The 24463-nt window shown below is 43.4% G+C and overlaps 1 protein-coding gene across 1 annotated transcript; it reads left to right on the forward strand.

The window, feature by feature from the left end:
• Positions 1 to 17108: 17108 nt before the first annotated feature.
• Positions 17109 to 21276, forward strand: LAMTOR5 (late endosomal/lysosomal adaptor, MAPK and MTOR activator 5). Its single transcript, XM_043460370.1, has 4 exons — positions 17109 to 17352; positions 18209 to 18270; positions 20155 to 20272; positions 20959 to 21276. Exons 1-4 carry the CDS (start codon positions 17318 to 17320, stop codon positions 21017 to 21019), a joined length of 276 nt encoding a protein of 91 aa, XP_043316305.1. The 5' UTR covers positions 17109 to 17317; the 3' UTR covers positions 21020 to 21276.
• The last annotated feature ends 3187 nt before the right edge of the window (positions 21277 to 24463 follow it).

Raw genomic sequence — 24463 nt, forward strand, 5'->3', positions numbered from 1 at the left:
TGTGCCACTTGCAAAGCAAGCCCTTCATGTACAAACCAGTTCAGTCTACTGAAAATGGTTCAGTGTCCCCTGGAGCGCAGTCCAGAGAAGAAGCATGTGACTGAACACAGAAGAAAACCAAGTGGGACAGAACACGCCTTGGATGAGTTAGTGAGCTTGGGACTGAAGATAGCTTATTGGTGGGCAAATGTTAACATTATATGGCTAAGTGGAAAAAGCTGGAAACAAAAAGGAATGTACAATGTAATCCCATTTTATGTGTGAGTATGTGAATACAAGGACACACACAAAGAACAAGATGGAAAAGAAAGGAACTAAACTGTTCACATTTCATCTTGGCAAGGAGGAATTACTAATGACCTTGGGTTTGGTTTTTCTTATTGGTTCTTTTGTCTTCATATGTTATTTCTACATTTTCTGTTTTTTATTTGAGCACACATTCCTTTTGTAATAGAAATGAAGTAAATGTTACTTTAAAATAATTATAAAAGGGTGGGAAAGGGAAAATGAAAAAGAACATGAGTATTGGAATTATTTAGAACTAATAGGAATCCTCATTCTGTCCCTTTTATAGCTGGCGTCCTTGGACAAATTATCTTCCCCCGGCCTCTGTTTCCTCTCCCTAAACCACAGTGCATGCTTAGACAGAGAAGGCAGACTTACTGTTTTCTATGGTGGTTGGTTATTGGTTTCATAGCAGGGGTGCTTAGCAGCCAGCAAAAGATGGCTGTGGTGCTCGCGAGAGATTTGCGGTTTCTTCTGCTGAGACAGAGGGTCTAGAGCGGATGTGAGGCAGCCTGGTGAATGCCAAGAAATGGTACAGCTGGGAGGCGCCCAACCTCACCACCCAAACCCCCTGCAATGCCTCCAACCCAAGCATGGGGAGAGTGGACCACTGGGGACCTTGGGGACCCAGTCAGCAAGATTCCAGCCCATCTGTAGCCATGACTGATGTGAGCTGACACTCACTCACTGGGACCCAGTCTCCAAACACAGCCAGCAGACATTTCCTTGAGAAACACTGTGTGGGTACTTACGAGTTGGGGGCCAAGCCAGGCTAGGAGAGGGGACAGACGGATTCCCCTGCAAGTTGATGAGTCCCACATCCAAGTAAAGCAGCTGGGCTCTCGTGCCAGAGGCACAAGGGACAGAGGGGATGCCAGGATGGGGCTGAGCAGGGCTCCAAAGGCCTTTGGGGATACCGTACACCACGTGCAAGATCATCCAGTGGCCCAGCAGCTCCAGCCAAAGGGAGCCATTCTGGGGCCATTCTTCTGTGTAAATTTGGCTCCAAATCACTCACTTTAATTTCTGCATGAGCTCCAGGGTGTCCAGAGTTCTCAGCTGGACACATAATTTCACCTTCTTAATAGATCACGGGAGTTTCTCCTGTCATAAGAAAAACAAGATTGACAGCCAGAATCTGTCAAGAAATTATCTGAAAGCAGCAATAAGAGTCTCATGAATATGTAATAAGATAGTAATTTCTCCTTTCTCAGAGGCAGCCTTGGAGGGTCAGGTACATTCTCCCTGAGGACAGCTGACCCAAGGCCCCCCAGTGGCTGGGAGGAGGTGCTCCTGCCTCCAGCAAACTGTAGCTGTTCTCTCTCTAGAAAAACTACAAACAGCACATCTTTGTACACCTCCCAAGCCAGCCCAGGAGCTGGGGCCATACACATCACATGGCATCAAGGATGGTTCTAAGAAAATCGAGGAAAGAAAAAAAAAGCCTCTGTGTAGTATGTGCATCTGAAAAAGGCTCTTGTGTTTGTTCATTATATGTTTCATTTATGTATTTGCATTCAGTAACTCCTTTCTTGTGTGGATGATGACCAAAGTAGGATCCAAGCATTTTAGAGCTAGAAGGAAACCCTGAGATTAGACAGCACCCGCCCCCCTCCTCCCCAGTGCCCAGCACAGCATCCTGGACTCAGGTGCAATATCCTCACTTGATGGGTGAGACTAAGGTCATGGTCACACATTCTAACCACAGGTTTGCTGCTCCCAATGGCTCTACCCCAATATTCCTGCTTCAGTCCCATTCAAGAAACCAGAGCTCACAGTGAGGAGGCAAAGCTGAATAAGACAGAGTCCCTGCCCTCCCCCGAGGGACTGGTGGGAAAAGCAAGGATGTAAGCGACTGTGATGTTAAAAAATAATACTAAAAATTTAAAACCTGGAAATCAGGCCGTGAGAGGACAGTAAGTCCTTCCAACGTCATTTGGTCATTGTTTCTCAAGCCCACCCAAGGATTATTTAATTATCTAGGGGAGTGTATCTTTGTTCAATGTCTATTTACCATTAATGAAGCACTCAGACTCTGTGAAGTTACATGTTAACTTGTAGATCATGCCTAGTAAAGGTATAAATAATGTCTAGCCAATGGAAGACATAACATCAAAGATTGATTCTTTAAATTGCCCTATAGGACATTAACCAGTTGTGCTTTGTTTTTTAATACTGGTAAAATACACATAACATAAAATTTTACCATCTCAACCATTTCCAAGTGCACAGTTCAAGGTCATTAACTACATCTGCATTGTTGTACAACAATCACCACTATCCATCTCCCGACCCCTTTTCATCCTGCAACACTGACGCTCTGTACCCATTAAACAATAGCTCCTTACTCTCCTCTCCTGCCAGCACCTAGCAACCACAGTCTACCTTCTGCCTCCATGAATTTGACTACTCTACATATTTGATATAAGTGGAGTCATGCAGTATTTGTCCATGAGACTGGTTTATTTCACTTAGCATAATGTTCTTAAGTCTCATTCACATTGTAGCATGTGTCAGTTTCTTTCCTTTTTAATGCTGAATAATATTTCACTGTATATATACACCACTTTTAGCTTATTCACTCATCTGTCCATGGACGCTTGGGTTGCTTCCAACTTTTGGCTATTGTGAATAATACCACTCTAAACCTGGGTGTACAAAGCTCTCTTGAGACTCTGCTTTCAGTTCTTGTGGATATATATCCAGAAGTGGGATTGATGGATCATATAACAACTCTAATTTTTTGTGGAACTTCCATACTGTTTTCCACAGCAAATATACAGTTTTACAGTTCCACCAGCAGTGCACAAGGGTTCCGATTTCTCCAGATCCTTCCCACTTGCTACTTCTTGGAGTTTTTTTATTCTAATGGGTATAAGGCATCTTATTATGGTTTCGATTTCCATTTCCCTAATGGTTAGTAATGTTGAGCATCTTTTAAAGTGCTTATTAGCCATTTGTATATCTTTTTTAGAGAATTCCAACTCAAGTTCATTGCCCTTTTAAAAAAATCAGGTTGTTCTATTTTTGTTGTTGAGTTGTAGGAGTTCTTTTATATATTCTGAGTATTAACCTCTTATCAGATACATGATTAGAAACATTTTCTCCCAGTCCATGGGCTGTCTTTTTACTCTGTTGACAGCATGCTTCCATGCACAAAAGTTTTTAATTTTGGTGTAGTCTAATTTATCTATTTTTTGTTTCTTGTGCTTTGGGTGCCATATCCAAGAAATCGTTGCCAAATCCAATGTCATGAAACTTTTCCCTTATGCTTTCTTCTAAGAGTTCTATAGTTTTAGCTTTTCCATTTTTGGTCTTTGATCCGCTTTGAGTTAATTGTTGTACATGGTTTAAGGTAAGAATTCAACTTCATTCTTTTGCATGTGGATGTTCAGTTTTCCCAGCACTATTTGTTTAAAAAAAGAAACAAACTGTCCTTTCTCCATGGAATGATCTTGGCATGTCTGCCAAAAATCATTTGACTATACATGTGAGGGTAACTGGCTTTAACTTAGAAATTTTACTAACATTTCCTTTTAAATGCTTATAAATACCCAGTTCCTCAAAATGCCTTTGAACTGGCTTTGTCATCTTCCTGGTTCCCTCATCTGTGAATTTCTAAGCCTCTGAAACTTGCCCATTCCGTGTTTTATGAAATGCATGTTTCTAAACATTTGAACATTATGCTTTGGCAGTGACATACAAAGTGCTGTGGGCATCAGGGTGAAGATCATTTCCAGTTGAGGGATTCAAAAACCTTTTCACTTTTGAAATCAGCCTTACAATTAATGGCTAGACTTGGCAGATAGACACGGTGGTTTGGGGTGAACATTAAAGACCCCAGAAACAGCAGGAAGACCGTTTTCCTTGCTGGCTGTTCCTTTCTTGTGTGTCTTAGCAAACTCTATTGGCCAACACAGGTGTTGATACTTTTTATGAGAAAGCCTTGAGGAAAAAAAAGCTTCTTGCCTCTTCCATGTGTCATTTTCTTCACAACAGAATCCTGCCACAGTGCCAGGTCAGCGCCGTCCTCCTGAACCTGCACCCCTATCTCACCCCCTTCTCCTACCCCAATGAGAGACTTGAAAGGCCTGGGCCTTTCTCTCCCCATTTTAGATTCGTCTCCGATTATGCCTTAATCAGGGAACCACATTTCCTGGCTGTCTCCTTCCCACCACATGGGGCATCAGTGAAATATCTCCCTGACAGAATCTAAATGTTACCAGCATCAATCACAAACAAGCCCGGGATAGAGCAGTCATCTCTGTCGGAATAAACCACAAACAAGCCCGGGATAGAGCAGTCATCTCTGTCGGATCCAAAGTGGTATTAATTAGAAAACTTAACTTCTGGCCTCGGAGGATGAGAACTGCCGCCCGCAGGTGACTCTGTCTCAGCAGTGTGTCCGCAGCCACGGCGGGCAGCGAAGCCCCTCTCTCTGGGGATCTTTACTCTGCAGGGCGCTTCTGCCCCTGGCGGAATTTAACGCTGAAGCTTGGTTTCCTGGGATCTCAGGTGTGCACATGCCTCCTTGGGTTTTTGAGATGACATTGTTGTGGTCCCCAGGCCTTCCCCACTTAAGCTTCCTCACCCATGGCCATGGCATTCCCTCAGGCTCAGCGGCCACAGCAGCCTGCCCGTGGCTGGATGCTGGATGTCCCAGCTTCTGTCTTGCTGAGAGGCTGTCACTGGCCTCCCTCTCCTCCACGGGAATCCACATACAGCTGTGACCCAGAAGAGCCTCAGCAGAGCCTGCACCCTGCATGCTGCTGTGACCCATGGCCTTGCGCTGGCCCACTCCTCTACCCTTCCAGAATCTCAGCTGTCCCGACTCTCTGACAGGGACCCCTCAGCCTTGGTTCAACCTCTACAAAGAGTAAAGATGCCTCCCCGCTGGGAGGGCTCCCTATGGGGCCGACCAAGGAAGGAGTGAGTCTGGTGAAGACGCAAAGATCTTGAAGCAGGGGTGCTGGGTAACTTTCCCAGTTGGGTAACCAGTGTGGACCGTGGGTGGTTGAGAGCAGGCTCAGGCTCAGCCAGCCTGCACTTGATTTCAGCTTACACTATTAGGCAACTTGCTCAACCTCTCCGAGCCTCAGTGCTCATAATACTTCACAAAGCAGCTCAACAGTAAATATAAAACAGTATAGCACCTGGCAGTACTCGATCCTCGACAAATGTTAACAATTTCTTGAGGATCAGGGGGTGGGTTTTGTCACGCTTATACTGTTGCAGTTGTGTGTACATAAAGAACATAAAGTCCTAGGAGAAGGACAAAGGAACAAAGGCCAGAGATCCTGCCACTCACGTCCCTAGACCCTCTCTTTGCTAATCAGTGTTTCTGCAAACTCATAAAGGAGGTCGTCCTACTTTCATATCTGCTTGTACAGAGAGTGATAAACTGTTATCTCCTTAAAGTAATCTGGGCTGTTTTCCGCTGGGCCCTGCTCCACCTTGACAGATGGAATTACATTCATCTCCCTTCCCCTTTGGCCATCGGAAAGATCAATGAGATGTTAGTCTCCTTGCCTCCTACTTTTTCCTGGGGGAAATGCTGACAGCCCAGAATTAATGTGGCAATTGATTTACCCGTGATATCTAAAGGCACAAGACAAGTCCTCCCACTGCTGGGAGGGGAGATGGGGAGACAGCAGCTTCTGGCCACTTTATGGGTCTGGCTCACAGGCCTGCGCTGTCTAGACTGGTTGGGGAGACTGTGGCAAAGGGGCCGATTCACCTGGGATCTACAGCCTGGAGACTGGCCCACCCTAGTCTTGAAGTCCCAAAGCCATGGATACTCTCAGGTTCTACAACCTTGACAAGCTGTAGGCCTCTCCAGACCTGTTATTTCATCCACACAATGAGGCTGGAGATCCCTGCCATGACGACTGGGGGAATATGAAGAGATGTGCTTTGTAAATATTAATTTTTTATCTAAGTACCAATGTAAATGTAATGTTCTTGAGTGAGAAACCGACGAAGTTTACAGACATGAAAACTGAGGCCTAGAGAGATGAAATCCATATCACTTACAGAAGTTAGGAAGACTGTCCACCGCCTTCACTGCTGTTGACACTGGGATTGCCCCCTACTCCCCACTTTCTACCGGTTCCTTGGGAGTGAGAATAATGGACAGATGAAGGGTTAACAGGTTCTTGAGATTCTCAAAGGAGATTTCTCAAATAGAACATTTATTGGACACCTTCTGTGTGTCAGATGCTTTCCTAGGGACCATGGAAAGCAGACTCTCCTTGAGAGCCCCTTGGACAGCAAGGAGATCAAACCAGTCAATCCTAAATCAGTCCTGAATATTCATTGGAAGGACTGATCCTGAAGGTGAAGCTCCAATACTCTGGCCACCTGATAACAAAGAACTGACTCATTGGAAAAGACCCTGATGCTGGGAAAGACTGAAGGCAAGAGAAGAAGGGGACGACAGAGGTTGAGATAGTTGGATGGCAGCACCGATTTGATGGACATGGGTTTGAGCAAGCTCGGGAGCTGATGATTGCCAGAGAGGCCTGGCATGCTGCATGCAGTCCATGGGGTTGCAAAGAATCATATGAGGCAAGTGGACTGATAACCATGAGAACACCAGGGAAGTCCCCCCCATATAACTCATACTCACACAGAGGATGAGATGGTTGCTGGCATCACTGACTCAAATGGACATGAACTTAAGCAAACTTCAGGACATGACTGAGCGACTGAACTGAACTGAGGGACCAGGGGGGTAAAGACAACATATTCAAGTTCTGAAAAGCCCTCGATCCTGAGGATTTGGTGATTCTCTTTTCACCCTCTCTCTCTCACTCTCATCTTCTCCCTCCCAGAAGCAGCTCTGCCTGCCCCACTGAGTCCTTTCCTCACAATGGGCCAGACATTCAGGTTGTTATTGGTAATGATTATTGGTCTGAAAAGTTTCTCTTACCCAAAATAAAACTTGGGTGTCTTTTTTTTTTATTACCTCTAGCTTATTTAGTGTATAGAACACAAACTCCTTGAGCGAGGAAGCTCTGCCTAATTTACTACCTCTATCCACATAGAATTTGGCAAACTAAGAGTGAGAAATCGATTTTAAAAAATGAAACTACAGACCTATTGCAGGGGTGGGGTGGGGGGTGCACAGCATGAAGCCAGCTGACATACAGACTCTGAGATGCATTTTATGGCCCTTATCTTTAGAAGCACAAAGCAAAGTGACCACCCCCTTGAATTCTACACACTTCTTTTTTTGTTTTTTGGCTGCGCTGGCTCTTTGTTGCTGTACTTGGGATTTCTCTAGCTGGAATGACGGGAGGTGCTCTGTTGCAGTGCTCGGGCTTCTAATTGAAGTGGCCTCTCTTGTTGCGGACCACAGGCTCCAGAGTGCGGCTTTCAGGAACTGTGGCATGAGCGCTCAGTAGCTGCAGCTCCCTGGCTCTGGGCGTGGGCTTGGTAGTTGTGGAGCATGAGTTTAGTTGCTCCGAGGCATGTGGAATCTTCCCAGACCAGGGGTAGAACCTGGGTCCCCTGCATTGGCAAGTGGACTCATAACCACAGGACCACCAGGGAAGTCCCCCCCACCCCCATATAACTCAAACTCACACAAAGGATGAGATGGTTGACTGGCATCACTGACTCAAATGGACATGAGCTTGAGCAAACTTCAGGACATAATGAAGGACAGGGAAGCCTGGCTTGCTGAAGTCCATGGGGAGCAACTGAACAACAACTCACACAGAAGAAAGGGCAGAAACCTCCCCCCTTCCCTTGCCAGGAAGCGGAACGCTGCCCAGGAAAGTTGCTCTTGGAGCTGTGGAAGGAACTGTAGGTGCCCCACAGGAGAGCTTCCCTCATGCAAAGCAAGAAGCCCCCTCTAGGAGACACGGGAAACACTCTCCAGCTGCCCGGCCCCAGGTGAATGCCTTTGCTTTGCTCAGGGCACTTTCAGAACAAATAGAAAAGGCAGGCGTTTCCTCTTCAGCCTCCTTTGCAACTAAAGCCAGGCGTGTGATCCAGGTTGCATCGCTTAAGCCTACCCACATGAGACTTCAATTCAGACGCTCTGGGAAAATTCTACCCTGCTAGCAAGGGCAGCAGCAGAGGGGTCTGGCTTCAGGGGCATAGTGGTTACAGAATTAGGTTCCTGCCACAGTAACGGTCTTGGTGCCACAACTGTCATGTGTTGCTGTAACCCCAGTGGCAGGGCTGGCATGGTGGGATTAGAGCTTCATCACTAGAAGTTTAGACTGAGCTCTCCAGCCCACCTAACAATTGGGTAACCATGAGCTACTCAGTGTCACTTCACTTATTTTTTTAAAAGCTCTGAGTTTTTTGTTTGTTTCTTGGCTGTGCTGGGTCTTCATTGTGGTGCACAGGCTTCTCTAGTTGCGGCACGAGCCCAGTATCATTTTAAAATTTCCTTTCCTACTCTATAAGCCAGGATCAGCTTCTGATGCTTGCAACTAAGAGCCCCGAATGACAGTCTAGTTCAACTTCTCCTCAGCCACATTTCCTGAGGTCCCGGCAAAAAGAGCAGCACTCACATGTTCGCTGTCTGCGGTGGTCCCAGCAACTGGGTCAGGGGCTTTTGTATGCATGTCTCAAGGAGTTCCTACACTGTGAAGTGGATACTATTCTCATCTTCAGTGAGAGGTGAAAAAAATCTGAGCTATCAAGGTATTAGAGGACTTGTCCAAGGTCTTACAAGAGGGTAATTCAATGTTGCAGCAATAGGTAAGCTCTCATAGTTAAACTCAGATTCCAGGAGAGATAGTGGCAGTCAATTGCTCTGCATGGCAGGATGTGCAGAACTAGGTGGACCATCTTGTCTTCACAACATTCTCTATTCTGAAGTAAGGACCAGAAGCACTTCATTAAGTTCACAGAGGGTGAAGTAAAGACACAGATGTTTCACTGTCAGAGGAGGATTTTTCCAGGACAGTGGCAGAGATTATTAACCAGGGATCACATTGTTACCCCACAAGCATGTTTTCTGAAACTTGCCAGGGGAGAGGCTAACAGGGTCCATGCCTGGTAGACAGTGCAGCTAAGTCACTTCAGTCGTGCCCGACTCTGTGTGACCCCATAGACGGCAGCCCACCAGGCTCCCCCGTCCCTGGGATTCTCCAGGCAAGAACACTTCAGTGGGTTGCCATTTCCTTCTCCAAGTAGACAGTGAGGGGTAGCCAAAGAAGCTGAAAACCTGCATTTAATTAAAAAGCATCAGTTTGCTCAGGCAGGCCTGCATTGCAGATACATTCTAATACAGGTAATTTCTGTTCCATTCATTTTCAAGCACTTATTTCATTTACGCAATTCCAAGGCCAATAAATCTTGGCATTAAGGCTGGCTTGATGTGTGATGCAGACAGTCTAATTAAGGATAGGGCATTTTATCAGCTCCTCTAAATTTCCTTTTCCCTAGTATTCAATTTTTTATACGGGCTGATCTTTTTTTTATTCATAAGGGCTTCATTGCCATTTGTCATAGCTGCATTAACTGGGCATCTAATGAAGACTTGGATATGGAAGTCTGCATCTCATTTCTCAATAGGGAAATTAATAAAGCAGCAGGAAAATAGCTTCCTGAACTGAAATGTTTTTACCCCACCTTGAGTCATCTAAAATAAATTTTGCTTGTGTCTTCCAAAATTGGGTTTTGACTATAAACTTTAGGAATCAGTGCTCAATTTCAACTTGCATCCACTGACAGCCTGTACCCTACTCCCCTACCTAACATATCACTTGGAGAGGCTTGGATCAGCGTAGCCAGAGCCTATTTTCCCACTATGCCCTCTACACACATTTACTGAGCACCTGTCATAGGCCAGGTTCAGGGACAGAGAACAGGCTCTAGAAGGCCACAGTTGAATGAATCATGCTACCACTGTTGGCCATCTTAGTTAGCCAAGCATCAAGGTTGGGAGCAAGCTGGGAAGATTAGCTGCTCTATCCTTTTGCCTCTGAGAGTGAGCCTCACAACTCTTTTCTCCATAACTGTTGCCTGTGAGCACAGACATTAACTTTTATGGATATGTGAGTACACTGGTTTCCCAGGGGTGTCACAACAAAGTACTACAGGCTGAATGGCCTGAACAACAGAAGCATATTGCCTCACAGCTCTGGAGTCTAGATGTCCAAAACCAAGGTGTCAGCAGGGGTGGTTCCTTCTGACAGGCGTGAGAAAGGGATCACTCTTTGGCTTGGAGACAGCCATCTTCTCTGTCTCTTCACCTTGTGTTCCCTCTATGAATGTATCTAAATTTCTCCTTTTTATAAGGATGTCAGTCATACTGGATTAGTGAAAGTCACTCAGTCATGCCTGACTCTTTGCGACCCCATGGACCGTAGCCTACCAGGCTCCTCTGTCCATGGAATTCTCCAGGCAAGATACTAGAGTGGGTAGCCTATCCCTTCTCCAGCAGATCTTCCCAACCCAGGAATTGAACCAGGGGCTCCTGGATTGCAGGCAGATTCTTTACCAGCTGAGCTACCAGAGAAGGGCCCACCCTAATGACCTCATTTTAACTTGTTTACCTCTGTAAAGACCCTGTCTCCAAACAAGCTGACATTCTGAAGTACTAGGGGTTAGGAGTTCAACATGAATTTTGGAGACACACAATTCAACACATAGTAATGAGTGTCTCTGAAACTGGTTTAACTGGGAAATACCCTGGTGGTCCAGTGATTAGGACTCCATGCTCCCACTGCAAGGGGCCCAGGTTTGATCCCTGGTCAGAGATCTAAGATCTTGCAGGCTGCCCAGTGCGACTAGGAAAAAAAAAAATTTTTTTTTTAATTTAAAATAGGTGTAAATAAGCAGTAGCAGCACAAAACAGCTGGAACATTGCATAGAGGGCTAAGAATTCCATGTTCAAGTTCTAAATTAGCCACTTCCCCTCTCAAGAGCCCCGGATTTCTTCTCTAGAGAATAAGAGGGCTGGATGGGGCCTCCAGAGCACTCTCGCCCCGCGGGATCCTGTTGCTGACACAGCAAGAGAAGTTGAGGCAGCACGGCAGCGAGGTTAACGACGAGGCCCCCCACTCACAAGAAGACTGATCCGGAGCAAGGACTGATGTGAGCCTCGGGGATTTTTTTTTAATACTCTAAAGTGAGGACAGTGATAACAACTACTTTGAAAGGTTCTGAGGACTAATACGGCCTGTGAATTGCCTGACACACAGCTGTCACTCCATGCGTATGAGCTTCTAAAGGTGTTACACTCTTATTACTACCAGGAATCAGGCGTTGGACCTAGGACTCAGCTCTCAGGTGGTGTCCGTGATGACCGGGAGGCAGGGGTCTGTGCCCCAGGGGCCTACCCATAGCTCACGTGGAGTGAGAGGCTGCAGCTGGCAGGACTCCTGTGAACCTTGTAGCCATTCTCTTCTCCAGGGGACCTTCCTGACCCAGGAATCGAACCCGGGTCTCCTGCATTGCAAGTGGATTCTTTACCACCTGAGCCACCCGGGGAAGCCCAACTTTCCCTACCTCCACCTTAGCCAAATCCCATCCCATTCTGACATCCACATTCATGTCATTAGGGTTAGGCCTGGGATTTCAGGTGATTTTTTTGTTTTATCAATTTTATACACCCTAGAAAAGTATAATAAAATCTATTTAATTATCTCATTTAAATACAGCCCTGTGACCTCACTCCCACATGAACACTAGATTGCTTGGGGTCTGCAGTAATCATTCAGGTCTCACCTTCACTGAACTGTTAGTTAATTGCTCATATGTGTCTCCACCTAGACTGAAAGTAACTTGAGGAAACAAATAGGTCTTCTCAGCGAAATTTAGCAAAGTTTATTGACTGACTCCCACAATGCACTGGCCCTCTTACATAAACTATCTCATATCCTCCCGATGACCTGATAAAGCAAGGTAATGGTGCTCCTGCATCACAGATGAGACTCTAAGGCACAGAGGTCACATGCATAGGCAGTGACCAAGCTCAAAATCCAATTCCACATTTGTCTGACCCTGAGGTTACCAACCTAGCCTAGCGCTGCCCTCAGCAAGCTACCAGCTACGGAATCGTGAGCGCTCCTGTCCTTCACCTAGGCTCCTCCGGCCTGATCAGGGTTTTCCGTGGGCTTGCTGCCCCCTGGTGGCCTGTGAGGAACTGCTCCCCCTCCCAGCTTCAGGCACATTCCACTCCAGACCTGAGACCCTAAGCACTTGTAAGAGTTAACCAGCAGGGCTGGCCTTGGCAGAGCAGAGCCCTCTGTACCTACGGGAGGGCTAGAGTCTCCTGCAGAGTGTCACTTTTTAAATGGACTACCATTTTAAAATGGTAGGATCTTTAATTAATCCTAATTAATTTTTAATTAATCCTCCCTACCAGGAGGATTCTGCTCCTAACAGCCAAAGAAGAGGGCTTAGGGTCCAGGGCCAACAGCTGTGAGATGACCTACAGGATTTGGTTCACCCCACCCAGCTTCTCATTTCCCCCTTCCCAGTCAGGACATGTGGGTGTGGACAATCTCTTCAGGATCCGCCTGGGATTTCCATTTCCCAAGAGTTTGTTTATGGAATAGAGGAGGGAGAAAAGGATAAAGGTGGTTAAAGTTAAGAGCTTAAAGTTTCTTTACATAACACAGAGTCCTTTTCTCAAAAAACCCATCAAGATTCTTCAATAAATACTACTGGATTCCTATTGTGCTCCACAGCTGCAGCGCTCAGGATGCAGAAAACACTCTGTCTTGAAAAGTAAACATATAAAAAATTACAATTCAATGAGACAAGTACTCTGATATTGGCGTCCTGGGACTTCTATCACACGAAAAATGGTTATCAGCACTCAACACTGAGAATAGAGTCATCACAAACTAAAGAAAGTAGAAAACAATTACGGGTCAGACACCGCCTCCAACTCCCAGCACTTCTGTAACTTACATAAGCAACTTGCTCCCTCTGCCTACCTGGGCAGGGAAAAAACTCCAAGAGGACACAGCAAGAGGGGGTGGTGTGGCATAGCCTGCCTTTCCACCTCCAGAGGGACTAGGATGTTGGAGCCAGCGACCATCCTCTCCCTACTTGCTCGTTTTCCCTCCAAAGACCTTCCTTAACAGCATAAAAAGTGATCACTACCTTTTCTGAGACTCCTATAATCACTGTGGAAAATTCTGAAAGAGATGGGAATATCAGACCACCTACCTGCCTCCTGAGAAACCTGTATGCAGGTCAAGAAGCAACACTTAGAACTAGACATGGAACAACAGACTGGTTCCAAATTGGGAAAGGAGTAGTCAAGGCTGTATACTGTCACCCTGCTGATTAAACTTATATGCAGAGTAAATACACTGCATGAAATGCCAGGCTAGATGAAGTATAAGCTGGAATCAAGATTGCCGGGAGAAATATCAATAACTTCAGATATGCGGCTGACACCACCAATTATGGTAGAAAGCGAAGAACTAAAGAGCCTCTTGATGAAAGTAAAAGAGAATGAAAAAGCTGGCTTAAAACTCAAAATTCAAAAACCTAAGATCATGGCATCTGGTCCCACCACTTCATGGCAAACAGATGGGGAAACAATGGAAACAGAGACAGACTTTATTTTGGGGGGCTCCAAAATCACTGCAGATGGTGACTGTAGCCATGAAATTAAAAGACACTTGCTCCTTGGAAGAAAAGCTATGACAAACCTAGACAGCATATTAAAAAGCAGAGACGTTACTTTGCCAACAAAGGGCCATCTAGTCAAAGCTATGGTTTTTCCAGTAGTCATGTATGGATCTGAGAGCTGGACTATAAAGAAAGCTGAGTGCCGAAGAATTGATGCTTTTGAACTGTGGTGTTGGAAAAGACTCTTGAGAGTCCCTTGAACTGCAAGGAGATCCAACCAGTCAATCCTAAAGGAAATCAGTCCTGAATATTCATTGGAAGGACCAATGCTGAAGCTGAAGCTCCAATACTTTGGCCACCTGATGCAAAGAGCCGACTCACTGGGAAAGACCATGACGCTGGGAAAGGTTGAAGGCAGGAGGAGAAGGGGACAACAGAGAATGAGATGGTTGGATGGCATCACCAACTCGAGTTTGGACACGAGTTTGAGCATGCTCCTGGAGTTGGTGATGGACAGGGAAGCCTGGAGTGCTGCAGTCCATGGGGTCGCAAAGAGTCGGACACAACTGAGCACGACTGATGATCCAGCCCAGCAAATTTTACACCACAAGGGACCACTAGGGGGCGGTACTGCAGTGCCAAGCTGCCTGCGGCAGGACTTCCGTCACCAGCTGGCCAGCTTGTTCCGTTTTCTAAACCTAATTTTTAAGGATAGTTTTAGACTGCTCTTTCTAAAATTTAAATGACCCATAGTACGTGACCCCTCAGTTCAGTTCAGTCGCTCAGTCATGTCCGACTCTTTGTGACCCCATGAATCGCAGCACCCCAGGCCTCCCTGTCCATCACCAACTCCCAGAGTTTACCCAAACTCATGTCCATCAAGTCAGTGATGCCATCCAGCCATCTCATCCTCTGTCATCCCCTTGTCCTCCTGCCCCCAATCCCTCCCAGCATCAGGGTCTTTTCCAGTGAGTCAACTCTTCGCATGAGGTGGCCAAAGTATTGGAGTTTCAGCTTCAGCATCAGTCCTTCCCATGAACACCGAGGACTGATCTTTAGGATGGATTGTTTGGATCTCCTTACAGTCCAAAGGACTCTCAAAAGTCTTTTCCAACACCACAGTTCAAAAGCATCAATTTTTCAGCGCTCAGCTTTCTTCACAGTCCAACTCTCACATCCATACATGACCACTGGAAAAACCATAGCCTTGACTAGACGGACCTTTGTTGGCAAAGTAATGTCTCTGCTTTTTAATATGCTATCTAGGTTCGTCATAACTTTCCTTCCAAGGAGTAAGCATCTTTTAATTTCATGGCTGCAATCACCAACTGCAGTGATTTTGGAGCCCCAAAAAATAAAGTCTGACACTGTCCACTGTTTCCCCATCTATTTGCCATGAAGTGATGGGACCAGATGCCATGATCTTAGTTTTCTGAATGCTAAGCTTTAACTCAACTTTTTCACTCTCTTCTTTCACTTTCTTCAAGAGGCTTTTCAGTTTCTCTTCACTCTCTGCCATAAGGGTGGTGTCATCTGCATGTCTGAGGTTATTGATATTTCTCCCGGCAATCTTGATTCCAGCTTGTGCTTCTTCCAGCCCAGCATTTCTCATGATGTACTCTGCATATAAGTTAAATAAGCATGGTGACAATACACAGCCTTGACGTACTCCTTTTCCTATTTGGAACCAGTCTGTTGTTCCATGTCCAGTTCTAACTGTTGCTTCCTGACCTGCATGTAGGTTTCTCAAGACGCAGGTCAGGTGGTCTGGTATTTCCATCTCTTTCAGAATTTTCCACAGTTTATTGTGATCCACACAGTCAAAGGCTTTGGCTAAGTTAATACAAACAATTTCACTAGGGTAGGAATCTAAAACTCCTGAATTACAACATTCAAGACTGGAATTAAGAAGAAAAAAAAAGTAATTTTTAAGGCAGCTGCAAGTTTCTCACGGTCACAGCTCAGGAATGGAGACTCTGAATTTGAGAGGAGCCCTGAAGCTGAGCCCCAGAACAGAAGGTGTACTGTAAAAGCTGGAGGTGAGAGGGTTGGAGAAAAGGTAGATCCAGGAGTGGTGTAAGGAGGGCTTAAGCACAGGGAGTGAGTATTGGCTTATGGGGATGGGTGAGCTCAGGACATAAGTCCCATTTTTACCAAAATGCTACCAATCTTACTGTAAATTGGTACCAGCTTTCTGGGGCACAACATGTAAGTTGCATATTAAGTCTTAAAAATGTCAATATCCTTTGACCCAATAATTCCATCTTAGTAACTTATAAGGAAAATTTTAAACTGCATAAATATTTGACTATAAGGATATCCAACATTTGTACTGCACAAATATTTGACTATAAGGATATCCAACATTTGTAATAGCCAAAACCCCCAAAATAACAAAAAAAACTATAAGCAACCTAACTGCACTTCAGTATGAGTTGCCTAAATCAACTGAGGACTATTTTGTAAGTATTACAAAGGATGTGCAAATAAAAACTTACATGTGCGTGCGTGTGTGCTCAGTCGTGCACTCTCTGGGCTCCCATGGACTGTAGCCCCACAGGCTCCTCTGTCCATGGGCGTTTTCAGGCAAGAATCTCCGCGTGGGTTGCCATTTCCTTCTCCAGAGGATCTTCCCAACCCAGGGACAGAACTCACCTGTCCTACACTAGCAGACAGATTCTTTACCCCTGAGCTACCTGGGAAGCCACTTACTGACATGGAAAGACATTTATGCTAAATTCTGTGAAAAAGATCAGCAGCAGAATTGTATACCCAGTATGTGTGTCAATTTTGCTTTAAAAAGATACAGCAACATAAAAGCATTTACTTGCAAAGATAATCAGCTGAAGAATATTCTCCAAGGGATTAATATTCATCTTTGGACAGAGACTATGGGTGGGCTAATTAACTGTTTTTAAAAGGTTATTCTTAAGTAGTCCTACCTAGTCTTTATCACAAGTGCCAGGTTCTTTCCCTTGCCAAAGGGGAAGAACCAACCTTTTCCTTAAAATCCCGACAGCTTCCCCAAACCTCCATTAGCCTTGTTCCATCTCGTCCTCTAGGCTGTGTTCAATCTTTTCCCCTACAAGCCTGGGGATCCTTCACTGGGGTCCTGTGTCGCTCTTGTCTGTCCCCGCCCCACCGCCTGGATGAGACCCCGCCGAACAGGGCAAGTTATTTATTGTAAAACTTCAATTAGATCTGGCCCGACTTCTCGGAGTCGGTGGGACTGCAGACCTCCCCCCTCACAGAGCATTCCACGCCGTCCAGTCGCCCGTCGCCGCGCGGGAAACAGAACCCCGGCCAATACGCGGCGGCGGGCGCGTAATGATGTCATCCTGCACGTAACGCGGAGGCCGCGCCGCGAAATTTGTCCCTTTGGAGGCGCCGTCCCTGCTTACGGCCCGCTCACGTCATGTGACCGACCGAGAGGCACCTGACACCAGTGGCGAAGAAGGAGGCGACCCGCTACGAGATGGAGGCTACCTTAGAGCAGCACTTGGAGGACACGTGAGTAGTATCCTTGTCGGCCCGTCCTGGGGCTGGAGAAGTTGAATAGGACAGAGAGTGCGAGCTGCGAGCGCCGGCTGGGCGTCTAGGAGACGCTCTGTCCCGGGGCCTCCGGTGGGGGTGCGAGGTGACCCGGAATTAAATCGCGCCGGGGCTCCCCACATTCCCTCCCGAGCCGGTCTCCGCTGTCTGAGCCCCAACCCCTCTGTCGTGCTGACATTGTCTGGACAGGGTCGTCCTTCGACAGTTTCAGGAACCCGGTTCTTTTGAGGGAAAGATGTACCACTTGTGCAGAGCGTTGGCTTTATAAACGTAAACACACACGCTTATTTCTTTCCGGGTGTAACCAGCTGCTTGTCGCCTAAGGAAATGAAAGGCATCCCTTAAATTTTTCGAATGAGTAAATATCTACGTAAAATCCAAAATTGGAAAAATATAAGACGGTGTACAGGGGAACACCTCCTTCCCATCAGTACCGTTCAGCTTCCCACTTCCTCTGCATGAGGCAACCCATTGTTACTTAAGAGTTTCTCAGCAGTTGTTTGGAGTGAGTAGGTATGCTAAAGTATGCATTTTTAACAAAGGCAACAAAATCCCAGCTATTGCAGCGTTCCTGGCCCACCAGAGCTCAACAGTACCGTGCCAGTCTTTTCTCTCATGAGAGAGAAATTGGTTTAACTATTCAATTTAAAATAGTTAGTTGTAATTGAATTTTTCTTGGGGTAGGAGTGGATGATAAGTGAAGAAAGATTGAGTAACACGAATTTAATGTCTGGTACATAGAAAGCCTCTGTGTTATCATTACTGTCATTTTCCCACATCATTTTCTTCCTTTTTCTTGTGTTTCTGGAATTAGAATGAAGAATCCATCCATTGTTGGAGTCCTGTGCACAGATTCACAAGGACTCAATCTAGGTTGTAAGTATCTCACATCATCCCTTTGGTGGACTGCATAGCACTTGATGTTGACTGAGAGCCTAGTGTGCTATTGTTCTCTAGTTTTTATTTCCTGTTATCCTGACACTTTCTGGGGACTTTGATCAGAGTAGATATCATCTCCAAATAACACGATTAGAAAACTGAAACTTCTCAATTGACATTTATAAAAGTAGAAATGTTTCTTACAGTTCTAACACTGCACAGTTGTTTCTACTGAAGTCCTATTTGAATCATTTTAAATTGGGTCTAGAAAGGACTTCAGAAAATGACAGTAGTTAATATTTATTGAACAGATACCATATGTTGGGACTGCTAAGCTCTATATACATTATCTCTAATTTTCACAGTAACCCTGCTAAATGGGTGATGGTGTTATTTCTCAGTTCAACTTAACAGTAAGTGAGTAGGCAATAAAAATGTGGGATGCAGGGTTGGACACACGTAGGTTCAACCCCTCGCTCTTCTGTTTACTAGTAGTGTGAACTGGGGCCAAAAAGAACATCTTGGAGCCTCAGTTTCTTTAGTGAGTTGTTTTTTAATAATAAATACTATGGAATTGCATTCATGAGCTCTTAAGTGCTTTACATATACTAAGTCATTTAATCCTCATGACAGCCCTGTGAGGTAAAGAAACTGAGGCACAGAGGTTGAGTAAACTTGCCTAAGGTCATACAGTTAGTAAATGATTGAGCTAGGATTTGAATCTAGCTCCAAAGTCTTTTAATCACAGTACTATAAGATTATATATATAAAACACTCAACACAGAGTTCAGACATAATGCTCAATAAATGGTAACAATTCCACATGAGAAAATAAATCCAGAAAGGTAAACAATGGAAGGCTTCAGCTAAGTCATGTCAGAACAAGTAAACCCAGGACACCTTGTTCCTTACTCCTCTGTACTATATGGCTTTTTAAAGCTCAGAATTGTTGCCGGGAGAGTAATTGAAGTAGTAGTCTGTGTCACCCAGTTAGATTTTGCACACAAACCAGTTGGTTGGAGGAAAAAGGGCAGATTTTTTTGAGGCGCTTGCCATGCTCACAAATGGAAAGGTTGCAATTCAAGTGCAGAAATCTAAAACTAAACGTATTCCTTCAAGAAACCTTCAAGGCCCAAAAGACTGCACTGTGTGTCCAGTTAATGTTTGACATAACAATAAATCCATCATCCCTGCCATAGGGGCATATCTATGACCTGACTTAGTTTCAAGCAGAGGAGCTTGTGTTGCATTTATATACAGAAAGATATTGTAAACTTAGTAATTACTTTTTGGACCTAGCACCCAAGATTTAGTTATTATCTACAGGCTAAAGCAAACATTAGTAAAAAGCCAATTCTGTTGCTCTTTGAATACAATCAGCTTATTCTAATGGAAATAACTGCTCACAGAATATTTATATATGCTGTCAAGGTGATCTTACAGCTGAACTCCTGAGTAAAAATCTTTATATCCTTTGAGGTTGAGCTCAGTAAAAGGAAATCACATTTCCCATGAGGAATTAATTAGTGTCAACAAGTCTCTGGCCCTGTTTTTGTCAGTCTCACCTCTGAATTTCTTCTTGGCTTCAGTTTGCTTTCAGATTGACTTGAATTATAGCTTCCTCATATGCTTGAGAAGGCGTTTAGAGACAGTGATGGGAATGACCTGGAAAACTGAGTAGTTATGACCTTACTGAGTTAAAAGCTGTTGTTGGGTTTCTCGCTAATGTAACCAGCTGAATATCAGGGCAGAATGATTTTGTCCCCACATAACCTAAGAGACCATGAGAACCCTCTCTTTGAATAATTCAATTCAGTTATACGGTACCTCTGTACTCATTTTTGGACAGTCAGGCAACATGATATCATCTCTGTCTTCCAGGCCGTGGAACCCTGTCAGATGAGCATGCTGGGGTGATATCTGTTCTAGCCCAGCAAGCAGCTAAGCTAACCTCGGACCCCACTGATATTCCTGTGGTGTGTTTAGAATCAGATAATGGGTGAGTAGGAAGGCAACAGATCCCTTCCTTTCCTATTTATTCAGGAAAATCCCTCAGAAACTCGACCGGAGCTTGCCTTGTGTTCATCAGTGATTCCTCATTCCAAGTACTTGGAGGGAGGTTCCACCCTTTGGACAACAGGACCAGATGGGTTGGTCTCTGGAGCTAATGTGCTTTCAGACCACAATGACATTTAAATGAAGAGTAAGAGTTGTTATGAACTATCAATAAAAGAAAGCAATAAATAATACAGAGGAAGCAATGATACAGAGGAAGACTCAACACCAGAAACAATGTCTGTAATAATAGAAGTACTAAAGACATTCCAAGTGAGGGTCCTCTGAATAATACTGAAAAAAGCAGAATACAAAATTATGCACATTATGATCACAGTTTTATATCAATAAAATGAGAGAAAATGTATATATAGTATACATGCAGATTAAAAAAAAGGAAAATATTAATAGTGGTTGTCTTTGAGGGATAGGATTATAAGATTAATTTCACATTTATATTTTATACTTTCCTGTATTTCCCAAATGTTTTATTGTGTTTAGATACTGCTTTCATGTATAGAAAAATAAGTATTACTTTTTTAGTTGTATCATAAATCAAAGAGCATCTTTAATCTTACATTGCCACCCACTTGTAGCACTTTACTAAATATCTTCCGTGTTGCCTTTCAGGAACATTATGATCCAGAAACACGATGGCATCACAGTGGCAGTGCACAAAATGGCCTCTTGACATCTCGTATCAGTTCTCCTGCATATCAGTTCTTCTGCAGCCTGTCACAGGGACTCAGTCATACATTATGTTAATTATCTCATAGAACTATTAAACCATTCATGTAATATGCATTGGGCACTTTTCTATTAATTTTAGAGTAGGTTGCTTTTTGACACTGTGGATTTAGTTAGGAAAGGATCATGTTTTGAAGCAGCAGGTTTAGGTCACCTTGTATATAGAATTTTGTTAAGTTTAATAAACCTGGTTGGAGGAAATCTTGGATCTTTTCTGAATTCTTTAAATTCTTAAAACAAATGTTCATTTGTTCAATTATCAAATGTAATTTTTCTTAAAAAAGTTAACTACTCCAAATTGTTCTCTTTCAGACCTCCTGAAATAGATTCTCACAGAAGCATCTGTGGATATGTAAACCAAGTCAAGCTTACTCTTACCCCATAATAAAAACATAATAGCAGATATCATAAGTATTTACTATATGCCAGGAACACATTTAATTCTCATTAACAACCATATATGGGTTTTCCTAGCAAAAAGGTGGAAGCAACTCAAATGTCTTACTGAGGGGTGAATGGATAAGGAAAACATGGTGTATACATACCATGGAATATTATTCAGCCTTTAAAAAGGAAGGAAATTTTGACACACGTTATAGCATGGAGGACTCTGGAGGACATTATGATAAGTGAAATAAGCCAGTCACAAAAAGACAAATACTGTATGATTCCATCTGTATGGGGTGCTACCAAGAGCAGAAAAATTCATAGAGATAGGAAGCAGAACGATGGTTGCTAGGGTGAGAGAGGGGAAAAATGGGGAGTTACTGTTTAATGGGTACAGAATTTTTGTTTTACAAGATGAAAAGAGTTCTAGAGATGGATGGTGGTGATGGCAGCAACAATATAAGTGTATTTAATACCACTGAACTGTACACTTAAGGATGGTTAAGATTTAAAAAAAGATTACAATAGTAAATTTTATGTTTATGTATTTTACCACAATAAAAGTTTTAATTTAAAAACATGAATAAAAACATGAACTAATAATTCACAATTACAAGAGGAAGATCAACTTATAAAAGTGAAAAGGATTTTTCTATATCTCAAAATAGAAAATAAAACATTTGCAATAGCAATAAAAATAATCATTTAGGAATTTAATAAAGGATGAAAATACCTGTATAGGGAAAAAATTTTAACTCTTAAGGATTAAAAAATGAGCAGCACTAAATAATCATAAAATACAATGTAACAAAATATCAAATCTGCAAAGAATTTTTCCTGAATATAGTTTTTCTAATAGTAATATAGCTTTCCTAATTTTTCAATATAGTCCTAATAAAGATGGTGGTAAAAATTTTTTTTGTAAATTTGATATATTTTTCTAATATTTCATGGATGAATAAAGGTTTCATAAATAGTTGTCAGAAAAAACCCATATGGTAGGTACTCATTTGTCCCAGTTTGCATTTGTATATTAAGGGATTAGCAGTCACCATTTGTACCTAAGATTCCAACTCCGAATCTTACTTCTGTTGGTTTCTGCCATACAAGGCAAATCCATCATAATTACACGTACATTCCTTCCCTCCAGGGCCTCCCTCCCCTGCCCTCACCCCATCCCTCCGGGTCATCACAGAGAGCCAGACAGGGCTCCTTGTGCTGTAGGGCAACTGCTCACCAGCTATCCATCCCAACACCTAACAGCATGTACATGTTGAAATGCAGAAGAGCCAAACAAGCCTTGTTTCTAACAGCCCAGCCACTGCAGAAACAGGTATGACTGGCCAGAAGAAAATCTACGCTTGAAATGCATGCTATCTTCTTTTCAGCCTTTATCATTCTCAACAACAGAATGGTGCACAAGCAGATAAAAAAGTCTTCATTTTGTTGAATTTGAATGCAGCTTCTGTTGTTCTGTAGCAATTTAATATTTGACAGTATAAAGAGAAATCTCCAGAATAATGTTTATTCAAAAATACCAAGCACCCACTGCAATGTTGTGAAGTAATTAGCCTCCAACTAATAAAAATAATTGAAAAAAAAAAAAAATACCAAGCACCTACAAATAAAAAGTGCTAGTTTAAATTAAGCCCAGTGGCCTACTCTTAGAATTTAAGAAATGGTGGGAACTCTCCCCAAATCTTAACTCTTCTGCATAAAGAGTGAGGACAGAGAAAAATTCAGCTAAAAATAAAATCTTGGTAGTTCTGTATTAACACTCTTAAGTCCCCGAGTGCCAAAAAGTATTCATGGGCTATGTTTGTCAATGGATTGACAGTGGTGACAGGAAAATCATGCTGCATTCTTGCTGAGTAACTTTAAGGCCAAGAATTAGAAAGTCAGAGGTTGAGGAAATTATTTATGCTTAGTTCAAGATCCTAAAAGCTTTGTTAAATCGATTGGGTACAGATGTCAGAATTTAACCAAAATTCCAATGTTGGCTTAAGAATCCTGCTCTTGATATTAAGCCCCACATGATTAATAAGAACCATTTTTAATGAACTAAGTATACCAAAAGCAGGTCACTTAAGGTGCACTTACTATATATAGAGTCCTCACAACAAACTTGCAAGTAATATTAGCCACATTTTACAGGTCTGGAAACAGATTCAGAAAGGGTAACTTGTCCAGAGTCTGCAGACTTAAGTAACAGTAAGGTTGAGATTCTAACCAAGTTTGCATTTCCCACTGTACCTCAAAGTTTTCTGTATGAAAGATACTTTTCAAGGGGTTCATCTCTTACACCATATTTGCAGCTTTCCTAGCCTCAGTGAATGACTCATTGTTCTGCTGTATTTCAAATCGGACCCCGCCCTCAGCATCAGAACTGTCTATCAATACAAAGCTAGCCTCCTGTCATCCTATTATCAGAATCATAGACAGCCCTGCTTTAAAGAGTAGCAAGCTCCTACCCCTCCCCCCTAAAAAACAATCTTACAGATGTTTACTAAAAAGTTATTTTTAGAGTATGATCTGTACTACCAACCACACATAACTGCCCACTTAGAGGGCATCTTCTCAAACCACAAAAACTCTGCTTCTGGTAGCACTTTAATTAAAAAGTATTATAGAATTAGTTTTAAAAGCCTGAGAAGCCCCTTACTTTTTAAAAACATGCATAAATATGTGCAGATTTTCCAGATAAAACAAGAAAAACACACATTGACCTAAAACACACTCTGGTTTAAAACCTGGAATGTTGGTGCTGGGGAGATGAAAGGCAATTTCCTATTTACATTTTTTTTTCTTTTTGATGTGGAGGGTGGAGTAGAGGAAGGAAATGGGATAAGAAAACTGAATTATCCCAGTTATTTTCTAGGAGACTCAGCCTTAACCATTTCCAAAATGCAATGGGAAAAAAACAAGTTGCATTAAAATTATAAGTATATACCTTTCATAGGAGGTGTTTAGAGTTAAGGTAATCAAGTATAGAAAAGTAATT

This window comes from Cervus canadensis, chromosome 2 (assembly GCF_019320065.1).
Source record: "Cervus canadensis isolate Bull #8, Minnesota chromosome 2, ASM1932006v1, whole genome shotgun sequence".
Classification (NCBI taxonomy): domain Eukaryota; kingdom Metazoa; phylum Chordata; class Mammalia; order Artiodactyla; family Cervidae; genus Cervus; species Cervus canadensis.

Coding starts and splice junctions, on each gene's coding strand:
- LAMTOR5 (XM_043460370.1), top strand. CDS start 17,318: ATGGAGGCTACCTTAGAGCAGCACTTGGAGGACAC. Junction 18,271..20,154: donor ACAAGGACTCAATCTAGGTT/GTAAGTATCTCA, acceptor TCTGTCTTCCAG/GCCGTGGAACCCTGTCAGAT. Junction 20,273..20,958: donor TGTTTAGAATCAGATAATGG/GTGAGTAGGAAG, acceptor GTTGCCTTTCAG/GAACATTATGATCCAGAAAC.